At 41.4% G+C, this 24,863-nt stretch overlaps 1 protein-coding gene and 1 long non-coding RNA gene across 2 annotated transcripts in view; both read left to right on the top strand.

Moving 5' to 3' along the window:
• IRF6 (interferon regulatory factor 6) overlaps positions 1–22,370 on the top strand; it is a 35,673-nt gene extending 13,303 nt beyond the window's left edge. Inside the window, exons 2-8 of the mRNA XM_073667097.1 lie at positions 40–216; positions 9,089–9,293; positions 12,634–12,744; positions 18,404–18,550; positions 18,650–19,042; positions 19,650–19,768; positions 21,490–22,370. Coding sequence (XP_073523198.1) covers positions 43–216; positions 9,089–9,293; positions 12,634–12,744; positions 18,404–18,550; positions 18,650–19,042; positions 19,650–19,768; positions 21,490–21,729 — 1,389 coding nt within the window. The 5' untranslated portion in view covers positions 40–42 and the 3' untranslated portion in view covers positions 21,730–22,370. The remainder of the gene's footprint in view (positions 1–39; positions 217–9,088; positions 9,294–12,633; positions 12,745–18,403; positions 18,551–18,649; positions 19,043–19,649; positions 19,769–21,489) is intronic.
• LOC141225728 (uncharacterized) lies at positions 6,491–7,167 on the top strand. The gene is made up of 4 exons (XR_012292974.1): positions 6,491–6,591; positions 6,668–6,761; positions 6,840–6,924; positions 7,005–7,167. It is a non-coding gene; the product is annotated as an uncharacterized lncRNA (long non-coding RNA).
• Positions 22,371–24,863: the final 2,493 nt, after the last annotated feature.

The following is a 24,863-nucleotide window of genomic DNA, read 5'->3' as shown; positions in this document are numbered from 1 at the left end:
TTGACACCAAACATCTCAATATTGTTTTCTTTATTACAGAAAATGGCCCTGCACCCTCGTCGTGTTCGTCTAAAGCCATGGCTGGTGTGTCAGGTAGACAGCGGAATGTATCCTGGTCTTACTTGGTTGGACAGAGAAGCAAAGAGGTTTCAAATCCCATGGAAGCATGCAACACGTCACAGTCCTCAGCATGAAGAGGAGAACACAATCTTCAAGGTTAATAATAACATTGCAAATAAAAATGAAACCCCGAAACAGCTAAAACTGACATGATTGCAATGAACTGCCTACAAGAGGATTTAAATTGGTTGTGCATTCATCAAAAAACACAAAGACCATTTTTTGGGTAGCAGTACCTGTAGTGTAGCTCTGGACAATATTTTTCATATACAGTACTTGCAAGACTGGTGCTAGACAGCCATGATGCTACCATTCCAGGAGAGGAAGCTAATTTCTTCAGTAGTATCAACCCTCCTAAGCCTAAGTCTATATGGGCATGTAGGTCACAGGAAGCTGAATAAAGTGATACCTTGATATCTTCGATCCAATATTTTATTCCAGAAATATTTACATTTTTCTTATATGTAAATGAGCTGTTCAAGGCTATGGGCCGGACACTGATCTGCATGAGAATCTGCCTCCAGTGATTATTTTACATGAAAGGAGGCATTGCCAGTGTGATGTGTAATGGCCGCTCTGTGCTCTCCTGAAATCACTGCGGAGCTGTGTGTGATTATCACTGACACATCTGCAGGTTCCTCTCAGCTTCAACTTCACAGGCAACCAATACAGCAGAGCCCTGAGAGCTACAGCTGCTAACGTGTTTATTATGAGACAAAGTTCAGTTCTATTGTTCTGTCTTAGTTACTGACTCACACTGGTAACTCCCCTTTTACCAGATAATCATGCCGATTTGTGTCCAGCCCATAGCCCTGAGTAACTCATTTACATATCAGAAAACATGGATATGTCTGGAACAAGACATCGAATCTCCGATATCAAGGTATCATTTTATTCAGCTTCCTGTGACCTACATGCCCATATAGATGACTTAGGAGGCTTCAACATCTTACTAACAAAATTCCCTTTAAGGCCTCCATATTCATTAAACAAATATCGGATGAACCTGCCTATATCGACGGGTTCGGGCGACTGTCTAATGTGTATGGCAGCGCCGGATGACTGATGGTCAGGAGAGATTTTGATCGCTTGTCCAATTTGGGATTGTCCATCACATTGTGCTTCCAAGGATAAGCCATCGGTTGACGTGTCATTCTCATAGAGAACGCAGGAGCTTTCAATTGAGCGAGCGCTCCTGTGTATGGGAGAGTCGAATGAGATCGCAAATGGTGCTTTGGCCGCACATTTGGCTTTATTATCAGAATGACGTTTCTAACCAAGTTCATTGTTGAGTTGGAAAACTGTCCCATTTAATGGATGAACGCATTGAGCATTCTTTAAATGGTAAAAAGCTTGTAATCAGATCTTTACTTAGAACATGTTTACAACGGGATAAACCCCATTTAAGTGGAGGGAGGAGCTGATCTGCTCATTCTTCTGGACCAGGTGTTTACCCAGACACTATTCATCACCTGTCCACCTAATCTGTGTTTACCCTAGAAAAGCACATGGTGGAGAGAAGAAAGTGAACAAACCTTCTCCTAGGCAAACAATTGTACACCATTAATCTATTAACAGAAAAAATATCAAAGAAGCGAGCAATTGTTTCAAAGCTGTACGGTGATGATAATCAGTTCTTACAACAATGTAAATTGAATAACTTATAGAATGTCTATCACCTTTTTTACATACTGATTACATACACAAAAGATATTGAAGAGAATCCCACTAATTCAGGGATCTGCCAATAATCCAAGCAGTACGTCGGCATCTCTCATAGCAGAAAATGGGGATTTGAGTATGAAATCAATTAACCTCAATTAAAGAACTCCAATATAGAACCATGCAAGCCAATAAAATCAGCTCAATCTTTATTAATGGCATATCTAAAAACACAGATGTATAGTAATGCCAACATTACACAAAATGGAGCACACAGGAAATGCAAAATCGGGGGATATCACTATTTAGAAGAATAAATATAAAGTTGTCACCTGGCGTAGTGAATCATAAATATAACTATAGGGATATACACGTTAGTACAACACCCATTGTGTAGCACAAATTACTGAATGATCATGGATGTATGTATGGCAGTAGTCCAATACATACAGTGGGTACAGAAAGTATTCAGCCCCCTTTACATTTTTCACTCTGTTTCATTGCAGCCATTTGGTAAATTCTAAAAAGTTCATTTTTTCTCATTAAAGTACACTCTGCATCCCATCTTGACTGAAAAAAAAACCCAGAAATGTAGAAATTTTTGCAAACTTATTAAAAAAGAAAAACTGAAATATCACATGGTCAATAAGTATTCAGACCCTTTCCTCAGTATTGAATAGAAGCACCCTTTTGAGCTAGTACAGCCATGAGTCCTCTTGGGAATGATGCAACAAGTTTTTCACATCTGGATTTGGGGATCCTCTGCCATTCTTTGCTGACCTCTCCAGTTCCGTCAGGTTGGATGGTGAACGTTGTGGACAGCCATTTTCAGGTCTCTCCAGAGATGCTCAATTGGGTTTAGGTCAGGGCTCTGGCTTGCCCAGTCAAGAATGGTCACAGAGTTGTTCTGAAGCCACTCCTTGGTTATTTTAGCTGTGTGCTTAGGGTCATTGTCTTGGAAGGTGAACCTTCGGCCAAGTCTGAGGTCCAGAGCACTCTGGAAGAGGTTTTCATCCAGGATATCTCTGTACTTGGCCTGCATTTATGTTTCCTTCAATTGCAGCCAGTTATCCTGTCCCTGCAGCTGAAAAACACCCCCACAGCATGATGCTGCCACCACCATATTTCACTGTTGGGATTGTATTGGGCAGGTGATGAGCAGTGCCTGGTTTTCTCCACACATACCGCTTTGAATTATCGCCAAAAAGTTCTATCTTCATCTCATCAGACTAGAGAATCTTATTTCTCATAGTCTGGGAGTCCTTCATGAGTTTTTCAGCAAACTCTATGCAGGCTTTCATATGTCTTGCACTGAGGAGAGGCTTCCGTCAGGCCACTGTGCCATAAAAGCCCGACTGGTGGAGGGCTGCAGTGATAGTTGACTTTGTGGAACTTTCTCCCATCTCCCTACTGCATCTCTGGAGCTCAGCCACAGTGATCTTGGGGTTCTTCTTTACCTCTCTCACCAAGGCTCTTCTCCCACAATTGGTCAGTTTGGCTGGACAGCCAGGTCTAGGAAGGCTTCTGGTGGTCCCAAATTTTTTCCATTTAAGGATTATGGAGGCCACTGTGCTCTTAAAAACCTTGAGTAATGCAGAAATTCTTTAGTAACCTTGGCCAGATCAGTGCCTTGCCACAGTTCTGTCTCTGAGCTCCTTGGGCAGTTCCTTTTGAGCTCATGATTCTCATTTGGTCTGACATGCACTGTGAGCTGTGAGGTCTCATATAGACAGGTATGTGCCTTTCCAAATCAAGTCCTATCAGTTTAATTAAACACAGCTGGACTCCAATGAAGGAGAAGAACCATCTCAAGGATCACAAGGAAATGGACAGCATGTGACTTAAATATGAATGTCTGAGCAAGGGTCTGATTACTTATGACCATGTGATATTTCAGTTTTTCTTTTTTAATAAATTTGCAAAAATGTCTACATTTGTTTTTTTTTTCAGTCAAGATGGGGTGCAGAGTGTACTTTAATGAGAACCAAAAAATTAACTTTTTAGAATTTACCAAATAGCTGTAATGAACCAGAGTGAAAAATTTAAAGGGGTCTGAATACTTTCCGTACCCACTGTATAATAGTGTTATAGCCTAATAGGTAGTAGTACATGGATATAAGTAGGAAATGGATATAGCACCCTCTGGATGAAGCTGTTTGCTGCGAAACGTGCATCGGGTGCAGTGGGACTTCACCTTTTACCTTAGCGTGGTACTATTGTAACTGGGTACGTTATGATTATGTTTATTATATTTCATTTTGTCCCCTTTGATTGTATATGGATATCTCTTTACTACATGCTGTATTAATCTCATTTATACAGCATAGTACTTTCACAAGGTGTTGAGAGATATCTGTTACATATGTTCTATCGATTTAACATTTTGGATTACGTATTAGAGTATTACACTTAGTCTTTTCTGGCAAATATAGGAGGTATCTTCACCATTGTGGTATTTATTTAAGCTTCCAATACTCGTAGCCATTCATTGGTCCTATTGCTATAGTTTATCATTACTAAAACATGTTCAGGTATCCGATTTGGCTATAACCTTTTATTATATGTATTGGACTACCGCCACTAATGCATCCATGATCATTCACTAAGTAGTGCTATACAGTGGGTGTTGTACTAATGTGTATACCCCTATAGTTGCATTTATTCTTCTAATGATGATATCCCCTGGTTTTGCATTTCCTGTGTACTCCATTTTGTCTAATGTTGGTTATTACTATACGTCTGTGGTTTTATATATGCAAATAAGCGGTAGGAGGCGCTGGTAGGCTGATCACTGATAAGCAGCGAATCAAGGGACACAAACCACAATGTGTCAATGGGGTAGTACCAATACAAATAGGGGTATAATTCGCGCTTGGGTAGAGGGAAAATGGGGAGTTACCAACGTGGAGGCGTAACTAAGGACTAGTAGTAGATTGGATAAAATAAATTAAGTTTTATTTGAAAAAATAGATAAAACCAGTTAAAAGTGATAAAAGTGATAAAATCTCTGATCAGAGGTCAGTATATCTAGAGAATAGGAGTAACGTATTATTTTGATAGAAGATGGTCCTTAATGTGGTCCAGAGGTGTAAGAACCTGTGGAAAAAGGGGTAAGGGAGGTTAGTTTAGTGGGATATTGGATAAGGTCAGGATGAGATAATTGGTGACCAATGTACCTGTAATAGGGTCCTTGTTCTTATTGGTGAATAAGTATCAGGGACTATCTGTTAGGTAGGTGCTCTTATTCCATGGTGGGAGAATCTACAGGACAAATTAAGAGGTATAAAGGATAAATTAAGGTAGAGAGATGCGTAAAGTAAGTAAATTCTCTGTACCTACTGTAATCCGGGCGGATATTAGTTTCGGGTAAGAAGAGGTCCAGAGGCCTAGGCTTCCTGGAAACCTGGTGTCCTGGGTTGTCTTTTTAGTCTACCTGCAGCGAAGGTAGAGGGTGGGTAGAAAACGGTCTTTGCCCTAGTAGGGGCTATAAATAAGTAGTGGATATTTACCTGATGGTGCAGGTGTGTTCCATTAGGTCACCTGTAGCAGTCCAGGGAAGTCCGGTGGGTCTGTAACAGTGGTGACCCTGTACGTCCTGGTGGTGTGATAATTGTACCTGTAGTGAGGTGAGTCACATGGGTCAGGTGAGGCAAGATGTCAGCCAGCCAAGGTATGAGAATCCTACCAGGTATACCTTCTCAAGGAAGTTTGTAGCACGGTGGTTCCCCTAGGTCCTAGAGCCGGTCGTGGCCAGATAGGAGAAATCCTACTTGAGATATGAGAATCCTACTAGGTATGCCTTGTCAGGGAAGTTTGTAGCACGGTGGTTCCCCTAGGTCCCAGAGCCGGTCGTGACCAGATAGGAGAAAATATTGGTAGGGGTAGTCTTAACGTATAGACCTGGTTCTAGGAGGGAAGCGGCCGGTTAGTCAATGCAGGGTAAAGCTGTGCAAAGTAGACGGAGCGGTCGCAGCATCCAGTTACTCACAGTTGGGGAAGTCTGCGTGGATCTGAGTCAGATAGTTGTCCCAGGGACGGGGGCGTCCTGTCGGCAGGTACCGTGACTGTATCCGGAGCGAGAGCGGAGTCCCGGCCGGAGACTTCCGCTCCTCGCGTGATCTCGGATAGGGAGAGCGCGCGCTTCCTGCAGAAAGCACGCGAGACTAGTGTGACGCGCTGGCACGTGACACACAGGATGCAGCGGTCTCTTAGCGCTAGTGAGCTGGGATAGGGCGGGTCCTACGCGTTTCGAAAGATACGTCTTTCTTCCTCAGGGATCCCCGTCCCTGGGACAACTATCTGACTCAGATCCACGCAGACTTCCCCAACTGTGAGTAACTGGATGCTGCGACCGCTCCGTCTACTTTGCACAGCTTTACCCTGCATTGACTAACCGGCCGCTTCCCTCCTAGAACCAGGTCTATACGTTAAGACTACCCCTACCAATATTTTCTCCTATCTGGTCACGACCGGCTCTGGGACCTAGGGGAACCACCGTGCTACAAACTTCCCTGACAAGGCATACCTAGTAGGATTCTCATATCTCAAGTAGGATTTCTCCTATCTGGCCACGACCGGCTCTAGGACCTAGGGGAACCACCGTGCTACAAACTTCCTTGACAAGGTATACCTGGTAGGATTCTCATACCTTGGCTGGCTGACATCTTGCCTCACCTGACCCATGTGACTCACCTCACTACAGGTACAATTATCACACCACCAGGACGTACAGGGTCACCACTGTTACAGACCCACCGGACTTCCCTGGACTGCTACAGGTGACCTAATGGAACACACCTGCACCATCAGGTAAATATCCACTACTTATTTATAGCCCCTACTAGGGCAAAGACCGTTTTCTACCCACCCTCTACCTTCGCTGCAGGTAGACTAAAAAGACAACCCAGGACACCAGGTTTCCAGGAAGCCTAGGCCTCTGGACCTCTTCTTACCCGAAACTAATATCCGCCCGGATTACAGTAGGTACAGAGAATTTACTTACTTTACGCATCTCTCTACCTTAATTTATCCTTTATACCTCTTAATTTGTCCTGTAGATTCTCCCACCATGGAATAAGAGCACCTACCTAACAGATAGTCCCTGATACTTATTCACCAATAAGAACAAGGACCCTATTACAGGTACATTGGTCACCAATTATCTCATCCTGACCTTATCCAATATCCCACTAAACTAACCTCCCTTACCCCTTTTTCCACAGGTTCTTACACCTCTGGACCACATTAAGGACCATCTTCTATCAAAATAATACGTTACTCCTATTCTCTAGATATACTGACCTCTGATCAGAGATTTTATCACTTTTATCACTTTTAACTGGTTTTATCTATTTTTTCAAATAAAACTTAATTTATTTTATCCAATCTACTACTAGTCCTTAGTTACGCCTCCACGTTGGTAACTCCCCATTTTCCCTCTACCCACTACCCAAGCGCGAATTATACCCCTATTTGTATTGGTTTTATATATGCCATTAAAAAATATTGGCTTTCATTGTTCTATATTAGGGTTCTTGTATTTGTATGGATTGTGTATATACAGTACAGACCAAAAGTTTGGACACACCTTCTCATTTAAAGATTTTTCTGCATTTTCATGACTTTGAAAATTGGACATTCACAATGAAGGCATCAAAACTATGAATTAACACATGTGGAATTATATACTTAACAAAAAAGTGTGAAACAACTGAAAATATGTCTTATATTCTAGGTTCTTCAAAGTAGCCACCTTTTGCTTTGATGACTGCTTTGCACACTCTTGGCATTCTCTTGATGAGCTTCAAGAGGTAGTCACCGGAAATGGTCTTCCAACAATCTTGAAGGAGTTCCCAGAGATGCTTAGCACTTGTTGGCCCTTTTGCCTTCACTCTGCGGTCCAGCTCACCCCAAACCATCTCGATTGGGTTCAGGTCTGGTGACTGTGGAGGCCAGGTCATCTAGCGTAGCACCCCATCACTCTCCTTCTTGGTCAAATAGCCCTTACACAGCCTGGAGGTGTGTTTGGGGTTATTGTCCTGTTGAAAAATAAATGATGGTCCAACTAAACGCAAACCGGATGGAATAGCATGCCGCTGCAAGATGCTGTGGTAGCCATGCTGGTTCAGTATGCCTTCAGTTTTGAATAAATCCCCAACAGTGTCACCAGCAAAGCACCCCCACACCATCACACCTCCTCCTCCATGCTTCACGGTGGAAACTAGGCATGTAGAATCCATCCGTTCACCTTTTCTGCGTCTCACAAAGACACGGTGGTTGGAACCAAAGATCTCAAATTTGGACTCATCAGATCAAAGCACAGATTTCCACTGGTCTAATGTCCATTCCTTGTGTTCTTTAGCCCAAACAAGTCTCTTCTGCTTGTTGCCTGTCTTTAGCAGTGGTTTCCTAGCAGCTATTTTACCATGAAGGCCTGCTGCACAAAGTCTCCTCTTAACAGTTGTTGTAGAGATGTGTCTGCTGCTAGAACTCTGTGTGGCATTGACCTGGTCTCTAATCTGAGCTGCTGTTAATCTGCGATTTCTGAGGCTGGTGACTCGGATAAACGTATCCTCAGAAGCAGAGGTGACTCTTGGTCTTCCTTTCCTGGGGCGGTCCTCATGTGAGCCAGTTTCTTTGTAGCGCTTGATGGTTTTTGCAACTGCACTTGGGGACACTTTCAAAGTTTGCCCAATTTTTTTGGACTGACTGACCTTCATTTCTTAAAGTAATGATGGCCACTCGTTTTTCTTTACTTAGCTGCTTTTTTCTTGCCATAATACAAATTTTAACAGTCTATTCAGTAGGACTATCAGCTGTGTATCCACCTGATTTATGCACAACACAACTGATGGTCCCAACCCCATTTATAAGCCAAGAAATCCAACTTATTAAACCTGACAGGGCACACCTGTGGAGTGAAAACCATTTCCGGTGACTACCTCTTGAAGCTCATCAAGAGAATGCCAAGAGTGTGCAAAGCAGTCATCAAAGCAAAAGGTGGCTACTTTGAAGAACCTAGAATATAAGACATATTTTCAGTTGTTTCACACTCTTTTGTTAAGTATATAATTCCACATGTGTTAATTCATAGTTTTGATGCCTTCAGTGTGAATGTACAATTTTCATAGTCAGGAAAATACAGAAAAATCTTTAAATGAGAAGGTGTGTCCAAACTTTTGGTCTGTACTGTAGGTGTTCAGCCTCAGTTAAAGACAAATTATTGAAACTGCCTCGGTGATCACAGAACCAGCCATAGAGCTTCTCGGTCTAATGTTCTGAAATGGTTACTGATTTCTTTTCTTAGGCTTGGGCTGTGGAGACGGGCAAATATCATGAAGGAGCGGATGATCCTGATCCAGCCAAGTGGAAGGCCCAACTCCGCTGCGCCCTAAACAAGAGTCGGGAGTTCAAACTCATTTATGACGGCACAAAAGAAGTTCCTATGAATCCTATCAAAATCTATGAGGTTTGTGACATACCTCAGTCTCAAGGAGCCATCATTAACCCAGGTAAGAAAAGTTAAACTGTTATCCACCAAAAAATAAAGAATAGCTTGCTGATCACTGGGTTCTCGACCGCTAGGATTACCAACTACCACCGACCCTGATATTAGGTCTTCGGAACCCTATGGATGGTGCGGAGGTGCACATGTTCGTCTTTCAGTCAATTCATTGTCTATGGTACAGCCAAGTGCAAAGCTCATCTTTTTGCAGCAGTCCCATAGGCAATGATTGGAGCTTAGGCCGAGCATGAGTACCTCCATTCAGGATGTAGCTGCAGAGCCCTGTTCTTGGGGTTCCGGAGCCTGCAGTCCAAGTGGTATGGGGTCCAAGTGCTTGGACAACTGGGGTCCAAGTGGTTGGACAACTAGCAATTAGTACTTTACATATTATACATAGGGGGTCACCTGGGGATTTTTGGGGGAATAACCCTTTAACACCATACAGTGTGCTTCAATATTTTAAGTATTGTATGTTATTTGTGTAGAAAATGGTGGCATGCTGCCAGGTATTCATGGCAACTGAAAAGCAGGTGAATATACAATCTGCTGGAATACTAATCCCTTTAGAAGACCGTACCAGAACAAATTAGCTTAGAGATGTTTACTGTGTGTAAGCCATGCAGTCATGCCAGGTAAAATCAACATCAGTATTTGAGTCCTTCAGCAAGAGCCCTAAACTGTAAATTCTGTAAAACTGTGAAATGGATTTCACCCTTTATGATCCACAAAAGAGTAAGGGTGTTATGATCACACATGTTAGCCATTTGCCTACACGTGGTGCAAGATGGTAAAGCCGGCTATACACAAGAAAGCACTTTGACCCCTTTTCTTGGCACACACGAGTGTGACCTGTGCCGATCTAAGGCAAAAATCTGAGTTGATCTGGAATTTTTTTATTTTTTTTGCTTGACTGTTGGAAAGTTATTCATGTCAAGCTCTATCTCGTTAAAGGGGTTAACTTAGGATAGGTCATCAATGTTCGATCGGTGGGGATGCGACATCCGGGACCCCCGGCAATCAGTTGTTCCCAGCTGCGACTGCATACGGAAATGCTCCGTTGACTGTATAGTGGCCGTGGCCAGGTACTGCAAATCCACACACCAGTCAAATCAATAGGGGGCGGATGTGCAGTACACGGTCGCGGTCAGTATACAGTCATGGCCAAAAGTTTTGAGAATGACACCAAAATTATATTTTCACATGATCTGCTGGCCTCTGGTTTTTATTAGTGTTTGTCTGATGTTTATATCACATACAGAAATATAATTGCAATCATATTATGAGTACCAGTAGGTTATATTGACAGTTAGAATGAGTTAATGCAGCAAGTCAATATTTGCAGTGTTGCCCCTTCTTCTTCAAGACCTCTGTAATTCTCCCTGGCATGCTCTCGATCAACTTTTGGACCAAATCCTGACTGATAGCAGTCCATTCTTGCCTAATCAATGCTTGCATTTTGCCAGAATTTGTTGGTTTTTGTTTGTCCACCCGTCTCTTGATGATTGACCACAAGTTCTCAATGGGATTAAGATCTGGGGAGTTTCCAGGCCATGGACCCAAAATCTCTATGTTTTGTTCCATGAGCCATTTTGTTATCATCTTTGCTTTATGGCAAGGTGCTCCATCATGCTGGAAAAGGCATTTTTGGGCGCCAAACTGCTCTTGGACGGTTGGGAGAAGTTGCTCTTGGAGGACATTCTGGTACCATTCTTTATTCATGGCTGTGTTTTTAGGCAAGACTGTGAGTGAGCCGATTCCCTTGGCTGAGAAGCAACCCCACACATGAATGGTTTCAGGATGCTTTACAGTTGGCATGAGACAAGACTGGTGGTAGCGCTCACCTCTTCTTCTCCGAATAAGCTGTTTTCCAGATGTCCCAAACAATCGAAAAGGGGATTCATCAGAGAAAATGACTTTGCCCCAGTCCTCAGCAGTCCACTCCCTCGACCTTTTGCAGAATATCAGTCGGTCCCTGATGTTTTTTCTGGAGAGAAGTGGCTTCTTTGCTGCCCTCCTTGAAACCAGCCCTTGCTCAAAGAGTCTCCGCCTCACAGTGCGTGCAGAAGCACTCACACCAGCCTGCTGCCATTCTTGAGCAAGCTCGGCACTGCTGGTAGTCCGATCCCGCAGCTGAAACAGTTTTAAGATACGGTCCTGGCACTTGCTGGTCTTTCTTGGGCGCCCTGGAGCCTTTTTGACAACAATGGAAGCTCTCTCCTTGAAGTTCTTGATGATGCGATAGATTGTTGACTGAGGTGCAATCTTTGTAGCTGCGATACTCTTCCCTGTTAGGCCATTTTTGTGCAGTGAAATGATGGCTGCACGTGTTTCTTTAGAGATAACCATGGTTAACTGAAGAGAAACAATGATACCAAGAACCAGCCTCCTTTTAAAGTGTCCAGTGATGTCATTCTTACTTAATCATGACTGATTGCCAGCCCTGTCCTCATCAACACCCACACCTGTGTTAATGGATCAATCACTAAAACGATGTTAGCTGCTCCTTTTAAGGCAGGGCTGCAGTGATGTTGAAATGTGTTTTGGGGGTTAAAGTTCATTTTCTGGGCAAATATTGACTTTGCAAGTACAGTAATTGCTGTTAAGCTGATCACTCTTTGACATACAGGAGTATATGCAAATTGCCATTACAAAAAATGAAGCAGTAAACTTTGGAAAAATTACTATTTGTCTCATTCTCAATACTTTTGGCCATGACTGTACAGTCAACATTGCTGTGCAGTTGTGGCCACCACCAACACTGGGAACAGCTGATCGGTGGTAGTCCTGGGTGTCTCACTCCCACCGGTCAGATGTTGATGACCTATCCTAAGGATAGACCATCAGTGTTAAAGCACCGAACAACCCTTTAATAGAAGTCCAGACCACAGATCAAGGCAGAGATCTATTAGCCCTTCGTCTTTTTAACTAATTGCTTATTACAAATGAACCATAAATGATAAGCAAATTGGAAAACTGCCATCAGAAATCACTCATGTATGAGCAGTTTGGAACAAGAAAAGAAAGTTGCCAAATATTGGGTGTAACAAGATAGAGCCACTAGATATGTAAGACCCCTTTAGCCTATACTGATTGGTATGCATCCATCAATCCACGTAAACCTGTCTACTGTTCACATGAGGAATAAACCGAATGTCTGAGCGCAGCTTTTATGCGATCATTAACATCCTTGCTTGTTGGCAGCACCTCACCTTGTGTAAACAGGAATAATGAACGCATTCGCTCTAATGATTCAGCGCCACACAATGCCGAACATAATGTGAATGTAAATTTACTATATTATCAGTCGGTGTTCATTACAATCTAAAGTCTGTACCTTCCTTCGACAGGTTCAACTGGATCCTCACCATGGGATGATGATGAATTTGAAGAGGAAGATATAAGCCAGTCTCAAATTCACATCCCAATCCAAGAGCCATTCAATGGATTAAAAATCAATGGTAAACACCCATTATTGTTTTTTTGTTACTTTTTTTATTTTTAGTTGGACATTTTACGTTATGCATTTTTTTTGTCAGTAGGACAGACACAGGCAGAGAAGAATACTAAAAGAGAAAAAGTGTATTGTGGTATTCTGAATTTACTCTGAAATTGAGGCAGGTATCTCCTTGTCATGGTAGCTCCTATAGTATGCATATGATTGCTCAGTTAAAGGCCATTGCTGGGTTTTTTAGTGATGACCTATAAAACGATTTAATTGAAAAACTCATACTTACTTCCCATTGCTCTTATATCGCCAATATATTCTGTAGCGCTGTACAGAGGCTGTCCTGTTCCCAGCTGGGCTCACGGTCTTATTTTTTTCCGATCTGAGACACAAACACCAGGGCCAATTTTACATTTTAGGGAGCAGATTAAATTTTCAGTATGTTTTAAACATTGAAGGAAATCCAAGCAATCATAAGTATAGTTTAATATGGCACCCAAAAAGCTTGACCTGCAAAAAGCAGAGCCTTATGCAGAATGAAAAGTGACCTTTTTGGACCATCATTTGTAAACTTAAAGGGGTTTTCCCATCTCAAAGATCCCACGGCCCCACTATCAGTATTTGGTCAGTATTCTGTCAGTATTTTTTCTCAGGAGTAGGAGCCAAAATCAGGTGAGGAACAATCAGAGAAAAGGTATAATAGAAACAAGTCACCAATTCTATATTTATCACCCACTCCTGGTTTTAGCTCCCACTACTGAAAAAAAATACTGACCAAATACCGATAGTGGGGCTGTGGCCTAACACAGTCACTCCAGGTATCCAAGGTTATGGTCACTATGGCGTTCATGGCCGCGCTTGCGCAGTTAGTAAGGGGTTTCTCTTATCAATTGCCGTGTTCTTGGGGGGGCGCATAAATTAGAGTCTGCGCAGTAGTTCCCTGCCCGGCCAACTCACTCCGGCGTATTAGGACTGCTGTAGCGCATGCGCCGGAGTGAGGTGGCCAGGCAGGGCGCTACTTCACGGGCTTCAATTTATGCGCCCTCCTGAGAACACTGGAATTGATAAGAGAAACCCCTTACTAACTGCGCAAGCACGGCCATGAATGCCATAGTGACCATAACCTTGGATACCTGAGTGACCGTGTTAAGGTGGATATGTGGCAAGCAATAGAAAAAACAACTAAAGATTATCTAATTGAAGGAAATTAGTAATATTACACCTAGTACATATTGAAATTGGATCTTTCAGCTGGGGAAACCCCTTTTAATTGGACTGCAAATGGATTAAAGTACCATTCCAGCATCCCACCACCATCCATTGGCGATCAGTAATGTATGTACAGTGTGCGTATTAAAATACTAACCGGGCGTGTCCGGTGTCGCTCCAGCCTTTCTCCTGCACCATATGACCGCAGTGGTGACCAGCCAGCTCAAACAGTTTCATTGAGGGCCGGAGGTCACTCTCTCAATGTAAGTCTATGAGACTCTGAACGATGCTCTGACAAGAAGAAAGGAAGTTATAGTTGGCGGCTGTATGAGCTGGCAAGGAAGACCTGATGCAGGGGAGAGACTAGAGAAACGCTAGAAATGGCAGAAAACAGTGACCGCTTAGTATTTCAATGCATACAATGATCATACATTACTCATAGCCTACAGATAAGCGTGCTGGAGGCTTAACTCACCGAGAACAAAAAGATTACTAGCCCAAAAGTGGCAATGCCCAATCGTTATTTCTGATGACATCATCTCTTGGCAAAGAGTGGGGAGGCCCCCATACACATTAGACTGTTGGCCGAGCCTGCTGATATTGGAGGGTTCAGTTGATGTTAGTCTAAGGAGTATGGGGCTTCTTAACACTAATGGTAAAATGATTTGCATCTTGGTCTTGTGCATTTGTTTTTGTATCATGTACATTTGAGATTGTGTTTTGCTTGAAGATGACTACGACTGCCCTGAGAAATGAATGTTAAAAAGTTGCAGGTTACCTTAAAGGGAACCTAAGATAAAAGAAAATGAGCAAATACCTTGTTGTTAGGAAACAGTAAAAGTACATGTAAATAACATGGGGTACTTAGTTAACATTGTTTTGTTAAAATGTAAAAGCCATCCCACCTCAACAAGGTGTACCCAATCGGGACGGTCTGAACTATTGTAACTCACCTGTGTAAGCAGATGTAAAAATAGATAAGGGCAGAGCAGGACTGGGTCCCGACTGTTCAGCCTCATGCCCATGGAAAGCTATATAAACAAAATGAACAGCCCAGAAAAAGGGGGAACCATGCCCCAGTTTGTACAAAAAAATAAACCAGAACCAGAAAACATTTTTAGCCTGAGCATATGTTGGTATAAGTGCATCGCATAGGTGTCCTACTCTGCCCTTATCTATTTTTACATCTGCTGACACATAGTGAGGTGAACTACAAGAGTTGGGTACCATCCGGATTGGGTTCACCTTGTCGTGGTGGGATGGCTTTTACATTTTTTTTTTTTATCAAAACCATGTTAACCAAGTACCCTATGTTATCTATACATACTATTTACTTCATACGGGGTATTTGCTCATTTTGTTTTTATCTTAGCTTCTGCGTGTTAAATGGCCATAGTATGAATGCACACCTATGCATTGCACTTATATCAACATTTTCTGGCTCAAAATGTTTGTTTTTTTTTTGGTTCTCACTTAAAGGGAACCTGTCCGAAACTTTTACCCTCTTAAACCATGATTATGATTGTGTAGCCAGTCAATTAGTTTATGACCCCAAAGCACTGCTCCAGGGGCGAGAACTCGTGTGTTGAAGTTGTGTCTTAAAGTGCATTGGGTGTCATAATGCACTTCTAGCTTAACAGCCTCATGCCATACTTCTACCGAGCAGCACCTTTCCCTGGTGATTGTCAGGTCACTGGCCATGTACAAGAGCAAACGACCTGTCAATTAGCCAGGGAAGGGTACTGTGAGGCAGGAAATACAGCTAGAAGTGCGTCATCACACAATGCACTTCCAGACCCGCAATTTCTCGCCAATGGATCAGTGCTTTGGGGTCATAAAGAGATCCACTGGCTTTTCTTTTAAAGGGCTACACAAATCATTAATGGTTTAGAGGAGGGTAAAAGTTTGACAGCTTCCCTTTAACTTGAACAGCCTTCTATTGCCATCTACAAAGCTGACATAGTGAGTTTCCTCATCCCACACAACAGAGATCACCGTTCTCGCTGATCAGTGTATAAAACTCAAGGTCCTGCAGGCATAATTACAGCTTTTTATACATTCTTGTCGAATGATAGAATTTCTCCTACTCCGTTGTCTATTAAAACAAAGTGATGCCGTCTGTAAAGCGCTATGGAAATGAACGGCGCTATATAAGCGAGGAAAATAAATGGCAATAAGAGTCAATTCCATGGTTAACAGACGAGCAATGGAAAGATGTTATTAAAGCCCAAACACTGGTATCTCCAGCAGCGAACAATAAGCTATTACAATTCTATATTTTATATTAAATCCTATTTGACCCCATCCAGGCTTCACAAAATTGGTAATTACTAAATTACTAAACAACAAATGCTCCTATATGGATTTTTTGCACCTAATATGGGACGCTACTGTTCATACTTAGAGTAACAGTCGTTTAATGTCTATAAATCGATAGTACACGTGAAAATAAGACATTGTGTAATATATCTTATCAGAGAAACCCGCTTCTTTCTCTGCCAGGAAAAATTCTCAAAATATTCAATTCTGGGGAAAAATCTGTATTCAGTAAAGACAGATTTTCCCAGTACTGAGATCGGAGATGACAGTTGGTGTTTAAGAAGTTCTATGGAGAACTGTAATTGTCGTTTCAGAACTGGCAGCATTTTATGAATATCTTCTCTAGCTTCTCCCTCAACCTCCCTCTCCATAACATTTTAAAAGCACCAACTGTCCTTTCCTATCTCAGTAATGGAAAAATCTGTCTTCAATGAATACAGATTTTATCCATGAATTGAGCATAAAATCTCAATCCAGAAATTGAAAGAAGCAGATTTCTCTGATTAAGATAAATTACAAAGTTACTTATTTTCATGTGTACTACTGATTTATGAAATAAAAAAAGACAGTCACTCTTTTCAGCTCATTCTCAGGGGAGGTGATCTAATTTACTCTTGATTATACTGGATTCTTGTATAGAGTTTACACCGAAAATTTGTTTGGAATTTTAGACGATGAACTCTGATTATATCACAATGGGGTCTTTCTCTACGAGGTCCTACACAAGGAAGACTATAGCCATGAGATAGATAGATAGGGGATTGGCCTCCATCTCTCTCCCAAAGGAAAAAAATTGAAACCATGTTATATTAAAATATGCCATATCACATAACATTAAAATATAGTATATAAGAATAGAGCGCGTCCCTGAAAACTTCCAGTAGGGATGGTAGACGTGGTGTGATTCAATCCAATGCTGGATTACACATTGGAACCGATTAATCATTGTGTGTAATCCATTAGAAATGCCCGTGTCCACATTAGTGGACATTACTGTAAAATAGTATGGTTATGCATTTGCTTCCTTTTTGTCAAAAAAACAGAAACTATATATTATTTGCAATTTCCCAGGGTTTTTTCTTTCCGTAGAATGAAATGTAAGACAATAATCCTTTGTTACTGGAGGAGTTGTAAAGGTTTAGTAATGTTGTCCGTCCTGTCTGTCAAGGTTCGGGAATTATGTTACAAATATGTGACCTGTATTTGCCTTTACTGAATACTAGAACATTTGCTACCGAAACTACAATGCACCAGGAATCTTATTTATATGCTGTTCTTACTACTTATATCTGCTTCTCCGTAAAAGCTATAATGGGGTTCATTGTGTAATCCTCAACTACAGTAAGGCTATGTTCACACGCCGCATTTTTTTTTGTTGCGTTTTTTTTTTTATTATTATTTAAATGACAAGCTGCATTTTACATTACCAGCAAAAACTGAGCCTTTTTTCCATCTGATTAGAGAATTGCAGCGTTTTTTAAATCAATTCTTAGCGTTTTTGCCTTTTTATTTTCGCCTATGGAAAGCAATGAAAAAAGCTGCAAAACTGCAGAGGTATTTTTAGTGAATATAACTCCATTAAACATGCACAAAGCACACATGTAATTCACAGCGAAAAATGCTGAAAACCGGGCGTTTTGGCTGCAGAATAAAAACCGCAGGAAAAAAAACTGCTCAAGACACGAGCTTTTTTTTTTGTTGTGCGATTTGCCTACAGTACATGTTTTTAATAAAATTTTAGTTTTATTCAGCAAAAAAAGCTGCCGTTTTGCACTTTTATTTCTTTTTATGGGTGAGAAAAACCCCTGCTGAAAGAATTGACATGCTGCAGTTCTCAAATTCAGTAAGGAAAAAAAAACTATTTCTGAAATCTCATAGCTTTTGCTGGTACTCTAAAACGCTGCAGAAAAAAAAAATGCAGCCAAAAAAAAACTGAATGTGAACATAGCCTAAGGGTTCTGCAGAAGACTTACAATGTCTGGTTTATGAATCTTGTTGTACCCGGATATGATAAGTAGAATAGACTCCATATCGTCACTTATGTGGATCCTGAAGGTGCATATTGATTAGTAAGTGAAAAAATGGCAGCAATAAATATATCTTTGATTATAATATGAATATAAATAGTAAACTTCATTTTCCAGATTCCCCCATGGCCCCTGCCAGTATTGACAGTTGCACCCCAGAGCCAAATTGGCCAAAATCGGAGCCACAAGATATGGAAGTCCCACACACCCCTGTGGCGATGGAGTTTTTCAACACTCCTGAGTTGTGGATTAGTTCTCTGCCCAGTAAGTAAACCTTGCTATGTTTTCTTCCTATACTACATTAGTTCTTACCCTAAGCCATTATTGTGACATCTGCTGACAATCTAGATCCTCTCTTTACAGTGACCGATTTAGAAATGCTGTTCTTGTATAGAGGGAAAGAGATGGGCCCGACGATGACGGTCAGTAACCCCCAAGGTTGTCGATTATTCTATGGAGATCTGGGCCCAATGCCCAATCAGGAAGAGCTCTTTGGTCCCGTAAGTCTTGAGCAGGTTCGATTCCCTGGTCCAGAGCAACTAGTAAATGAGCGACAGAAATTGTACACCGGCCGCCTCCTGGATGTCATGGACCGAGGCCTTATCTTAGAAGTGAGTGGACATGCCATCTATGCTATAAGACTATGCCAGTGCAAGGTATACTGGACAGGACCCTGCTCTCCTTGTCCAAATGCTCCGAATTTGATTGAGAGGCAGAAGAGAGTGAAACTTTTTTGTTTGGAGACATTTTTAAGCGGTAAGTAACTAACTATATTTTCTTTATTTTTACTAATTTATTTATTTTTAGTTTAGGACAGTAACATCCCCATGAGGATTGTTAACAATAGACTGTATTATCCCTAAAATTGGGGACCTTTTGTTTAAAGGGGTTGTTGACTACTTGGACAACTCCCATCTCAATCATGTCTGCCCCCAGTAAAATTACTTGTACACACCTCCGTTGCCGACACTGTTCCATGGGTGTTGGAACTCGCTCTCCCAGGGTTTGCATGACATTATTGTGTCTCGCAATTCCTGCGTCCAATCAGCGCTGGCTTCACTGTCTCCGCCTTCAAGAGGAAAGTGAGCGATCAGCCGCAGGTCTGACTTCTTGATGTCTGCTACATCTGAAGGCAGAGAGAGTGCAGTCGGCACTGATTGGCAGCAGGGATCGCGTGCCATAATAATGTCATGTGATCCCCGGGAGCCAAGTGAAAAAACACTGCTGGAACGGCATCGGAGATGAGTGTAAGTGTTATTATTTTACTTTGGGCAGACATGCTGATTGAGACAGGGTTGTCCAAGTAATGGACAATCCCTTTTAAAGACACATCCATTTTTTTATTATTATTTTCTCGAAACAGAACTCATTACACATCAGAAAGGCGCTGGCGCTAAGCAGCCCTCATATGAAATCGACTTGTGCTTTGGAGAGGAGTGGCCTGATGGCAAACCTAAGGAGCGCAAACTTATCATTGTTCAGGTGAGTTTCATTCTGCTAATCAGAGTTCCCCACTATTATGACTTTACCATATATGGCCCATTTATACAGGTCAATAACTGGGAAACAAGCATTCCAAGGAATCGCCCAATGTACCAGCAAAATGCTCGTTCGTTGGGTGAGATTTTTAAGCAAGCTTAAAAATCATTATTCTTGGCAGCACATCATCATTATGTATAAGCATGATAGAACATCATGTTATTGGCAGCATATATGTGTACAGAAGTGCGGCCGGCTTGTCAAAACAGGCCATTAAATAACCACCGATGGGCTTACATGTCTAAATAGGCCCTTAGATTGGTACTTTAGTATATAAAAGCCGGTAAGATGTGTTAGAGAGTGGATAAAAAGCTGTGAATGCAGTGTCTATGTAACAAGGGTGTGCATTACATTTATCTTTTGAATAGTATTTTGATTGACAACATATGCTCAATGTCTTTGTAAGTATACATAAGCGGGATTGCATCGGCTGCTTCTTCAGCCTTTTGTACACAAGGGAACATATGCTCCGAGATGTTCTGCATATGGCTCAGTCACATATTTCATCTTCAAGGCGTTGTCTCCTTTGAATAAACCTCTACCTGTAGGCTGTTACGTGCTTAAAAAAAACAAAAACTGCTGACGTTGATGGCTCGATCTGCTGAGCTCACTGATTGGTTGCAGTTCTGTTGACATGAAGTCACCACAACCGCTTCTAAAGGGATTTTCCAGCCCATGAAGTCTTTTTACAAACCGCTGACAGTGAAATAAAAACAGAAGGAGTAATACCCCAGTCACCCATATGTTGATGCTTTCCTGGTCCCATGCCAATCTGTACCCAGCTCCAGCAACAACTTGGCTTATTGACATGTGACTGCTGCAGCCAATCGCTGACTATAGCGTTGACACCATTGAGGTCACCTTTGCAGAAGTGACATGATGAGATGACACCACAGAGACTGGCGTAGTAATCGGAAAAGTGGAAGGGAATGGGCAAGGTCTTTTTATTATTTCATCAGATCATTTGCTTTTGTATAAACCTCAGTTATGGGGGTAGAAAACCCTGTGTCCCCTGATGCTGCTTTATGTACAATCCTGATATTTCACATTAGTGTACCAGCCAGTGTCATGGTGTATAGAACCTCTGCAGTCCATCATTGACCAGTCGGCTTCTGATGTACAGTATTACACAGGACTGTGAAGAGATGTATGATATGACTAATATGTAAGGAGGCACAAAACAAAAAAAAATCATAACTATTAATCATAAATAAAGAAGAATAAATCAGCTTACTCATGGAAAAAGGATCCCAGATGCACGGATAAAGCCTTATAGCATCACAAGTATTCAGTGTAGAAAGTGCAAAGAGGTCCTTAAAAATCCACCTTTATTTCATGTCCATTAAAATCCAAGTATTAGGTCAGAAACTCGTCTGCGGTTTCTATGTCCTTACTCATTCATGCAATGAGTAAGGACATGTCAGAAACGAGTCTGCGGTTTTTAATACTTGGATTTTAATGAACATGCAATAAAAGTGAATTTTTATGGACCCCTTTTCTGGATTTTCCTTGCCCTTTTTATATTAAGCATAAATGTTACACCCGGGTCCAGTATATCAAACGTTCCAAGTATTATTTAATATTTCAGTGCAATATTTTCGGTTTGTGCGGTCTTTGGCAGAGTTGTAAATTCACACACATTTTTTTTCTTTTTTTTATGGTAGATTATTCCAATTGTGGCCCGGATGATTCTCGAGATGTTTTCTGGAGACGTCACTCGCTCCTTTGAAAGCGGAAGTGTTCGCTTGCAGATTTCGGTTCCTGACATCAAAGACAACATTGTAGCCCATCTGAAACAGCTTTACCGCCTTTTACAGAACCACCAGGGTCCTGATGGCTGGCCACAAGCCCCGAATTTGCAGCCAACAACCCTTCATATGGCCCAGGCCCTACAAGCTCAGTGACCGCATGCGTAAATAATTTGTAGGACCTTGATGACTATTGTAAGGAGTATGATCCAGCGTTATTCTTTGTGGTTGGACTATTGGGGCATAGAGTACTCTGACCTAATTTGTGGCCTTAAAGATGTAAACCAGCAGCCATTCTAACCATGGAGAAGATAAGAAAGCCTGTAAAGTAATGCAGCCAACATTGTATCTTCTGTTTGCCTGTGCACAAGTCACTTACTGTACTTAACCAATGCTTATATTAGCAAATATTCCAAATATCTACATTTTTATATGCAATTTTTTGTTTTTGTAAATGTTCTAAATTCCTGTTATTAGCAATCAGAATATACATAACCACAAGTGCCTTGAGAAAGCTGGAATTTCTATGGCATAAGCAGCAATAACCGTTCTACAGATTTTAGCAGCCATTTAGAAGACAATACTTATTTATTATTTTTAATGTGTCATAAGCCATTATATCGTTTTACTATTGATTATCGACTGAGATAAATGCTTTGTCATCACATTCACTCTTTTTATGAGCTTTGCTGCTGAATAGGAATTTGTACAAAAATTACATTATAAAATACTCCTTTTCTACTTGCCTTTTTTAAATATTGTTTTATTTTGTAAAAAGTAAATTTTCTTACTGCTAAGTCAGATGTGTGGTTTGTACATTTCTGCACATGTAAGTATTGATAGAAAGTTCTGCTGGGTGACAACAATAAAGCCATTACGGTTCTCATATGGCTTTTTATCCACATTTCCCAGACGCTGTTTCTGCTGCTTAACCAAGCTACTATTATGATACACGTAGTCGGTAAGCTTTTGGCGGTTCAGAGTCTGAAGTTACGTCCATGTCTGGTGTATAAGGGTATGTGCACACAATGGGCCTGATTCATAAAAGTTCTCATGGCAAAATTCTGGTTTAAAAGCTTTGAAAAGTACCAAAATTTAGGCACAACTGGGCAGAGCTGGGGCGGGCCGGGGGCGTGATTGCACAGCCCGTCTAACTCGCTTCCGTACACCAGAAATCTTACTCCAGTCCCTGACTGGAGTGAGATTTCTGGCATGGTGCATGTCACTTCTCAGACGCTCCAGATTCATGAAGAGGTGTGTGCCTCTTCATGAATTCGAAACGTCTGACTCCACTATGCCCCCTCATCAAGACCGGGGTGAATGATGTCGGTCTTGAATCTGGCCCAATGTCTTTTTCAGGATGATTCTGCCTAAAAAAGGAGAAAAGAATTAAAATATGCCCAGCAATGTAAAAACGACTTCCTGTGCACATGTTTTGTCTTTTGTCACTTCTTTTAGCTGCTTCACGACTTTTAAAGCCTGTCCATTCCTCTAGAAGCTTCCACATGGAAGCCACTACTATGTTCTATAAGGAATAAAGATGCTGGCTGCGAGGCTACACGGTGTTTTCATGAAGCATTTTTTTTTTAAACAATGCGGTACAAAGGAATCTAAAAGACACTGTGTGCATATCCCTAGGAGCAAGCTAAACCCCTTTCGCCATCTTGGAGGAAAGGAAAAATACTAAATGGCTTGTGATGCAGAAACAGGCCTTTACATTTCAATAGTTAGCTGTAATCTGATCCCTCAGTGAACTGGCAGTCCATCTTCAGAGTGAATGATTATTTCAGGAGGCATGGGGAGGAGAAGGGAAGAAAGAAGCAAAAGCATATATTTTTTTCTGATAACGTATACACCGTTTCTTATATTCACTTGTAGTAGTGATTTATGAAAAGTTTGGTAAAACTACAGTGACCATTTAAGTGGAGAAATTCCCTACATAATAGTATGGTAAATGCGCACGGCAAGTTCTGCCCATACATTTTCAGCATTATCTAGATGAGATTTCTAAAGTCTCGTATACTTAGCTGGTACTAAACACTTTGGATTTACTTCACACAAATCACCAGCAAATGCTCAACTTGTGAAGATATCCTTAAAGGGAGCCTGACATGAGATTCCTGCCATCTGAGCCACGAGCGGCATGAATCAGACATTCATGCCGCTCGTGGCTGGAGAAGGTCATAAAAATGTTCACTAAATAAAAAGGCTCATATCTGTTGAATTGTACATCTGATTTTAAAAATTGAATACTTGGAAGCAGAGAAAATATAAGGGCAAGAATAGACCACATTTGAGCCGACACCCACATAAGCATGAATGCTAGATTTACATGCACAGCGGATGTACTTCATGAAGACTCATTCCCACGGTGCATTTAACCCCTTTACCCTCGAAGACTGTTTGCACGTTAATGACCAGGCAATTTTTACAATTCTGACCAGTGTCACTTTATGAAGTAATAACACTGGAACGCTTCAACAGATCCCACTGATTCTGAGTGTTTTTTTGTGACATTGTACTTCATGATAGTGGTAAAATGTATTTGATATGACTGGCATTTAATTGTGAAAAAAATCAGAAATTTGGCGAAAATTTAGCAAATTTTCAAATTTTCATGCCTAATAAATAACATTTCCCACATGTCTACTTTACATCAGCGCAATTTTTTGGACCCCACAATGTGTTGTGCAATTTCTCCTGAGCATGCCGATACTCCATATGTGGGGGAAAACTATTTTTTGGACGCACGGCAGGGCTCAGAAGGGAAGGAGCACCGTTTTGACTTTTTCAACGCAAAACTCGCTGGAATTGAGAGCCATGACGCATTTGGAGAGCCTCTAATGTGCCTAAACAGTGGAAACCCCCCACAAGTAACCCCATTTTGGAAACTAAACCCCTTAAGGAACTTATCTAGATGTGTGGTGAGCACTTGGAGCCCCCAAGTGTTTCACAAAAGTTTATAACGTAGAGCCGTGAAAATAAAAAAAATCACTTTTATTCCACAAAAATGATCATTTAGCCCCAATTTTTTTATTTTCACAAGGGTAACAGGAGAAATTGGACTTCAAAAGTTGTTGTGTAATTTCTTTTGAGTACATGGAAACCCCATATCATATGTGGGAGAAAACTACTGATTAGGCGCACGTCAGGTCTCTGAAGGTAAGGAGTGACGTTTTGGAACGCAGACTTTGATGGAATAGTCTGCGGGTATCATTTCGTGTTTGCAAAGCCCCTGATGTGCCTAAACAGTGGAAATGCCCCACAAGTGACCCCATTTTGGAAACTAG

The sequence above is a fragment of the Phyllobates terribilis genome, unplaced genomic scaffold (assembly GCF_046119375.1).
Source record: "Phyllobates terribilis strain yellow unplaced genomic scaffold, ASM4611937v1 Scaffold_2__4_contigs__length_985480577, whole genome shotgun sequence".
In the NCBI taxonomy this organism is placed as follows: domain Eukaryota; kingdom Metazoa; phylum Chordata; class Amphibia; order Anura; family Dendrobatidae; genus Phyllobates; species Phyllobates terribilis.
This window is presented reverse-complemented; position numbering and strand designations above follow the sequence as displayed.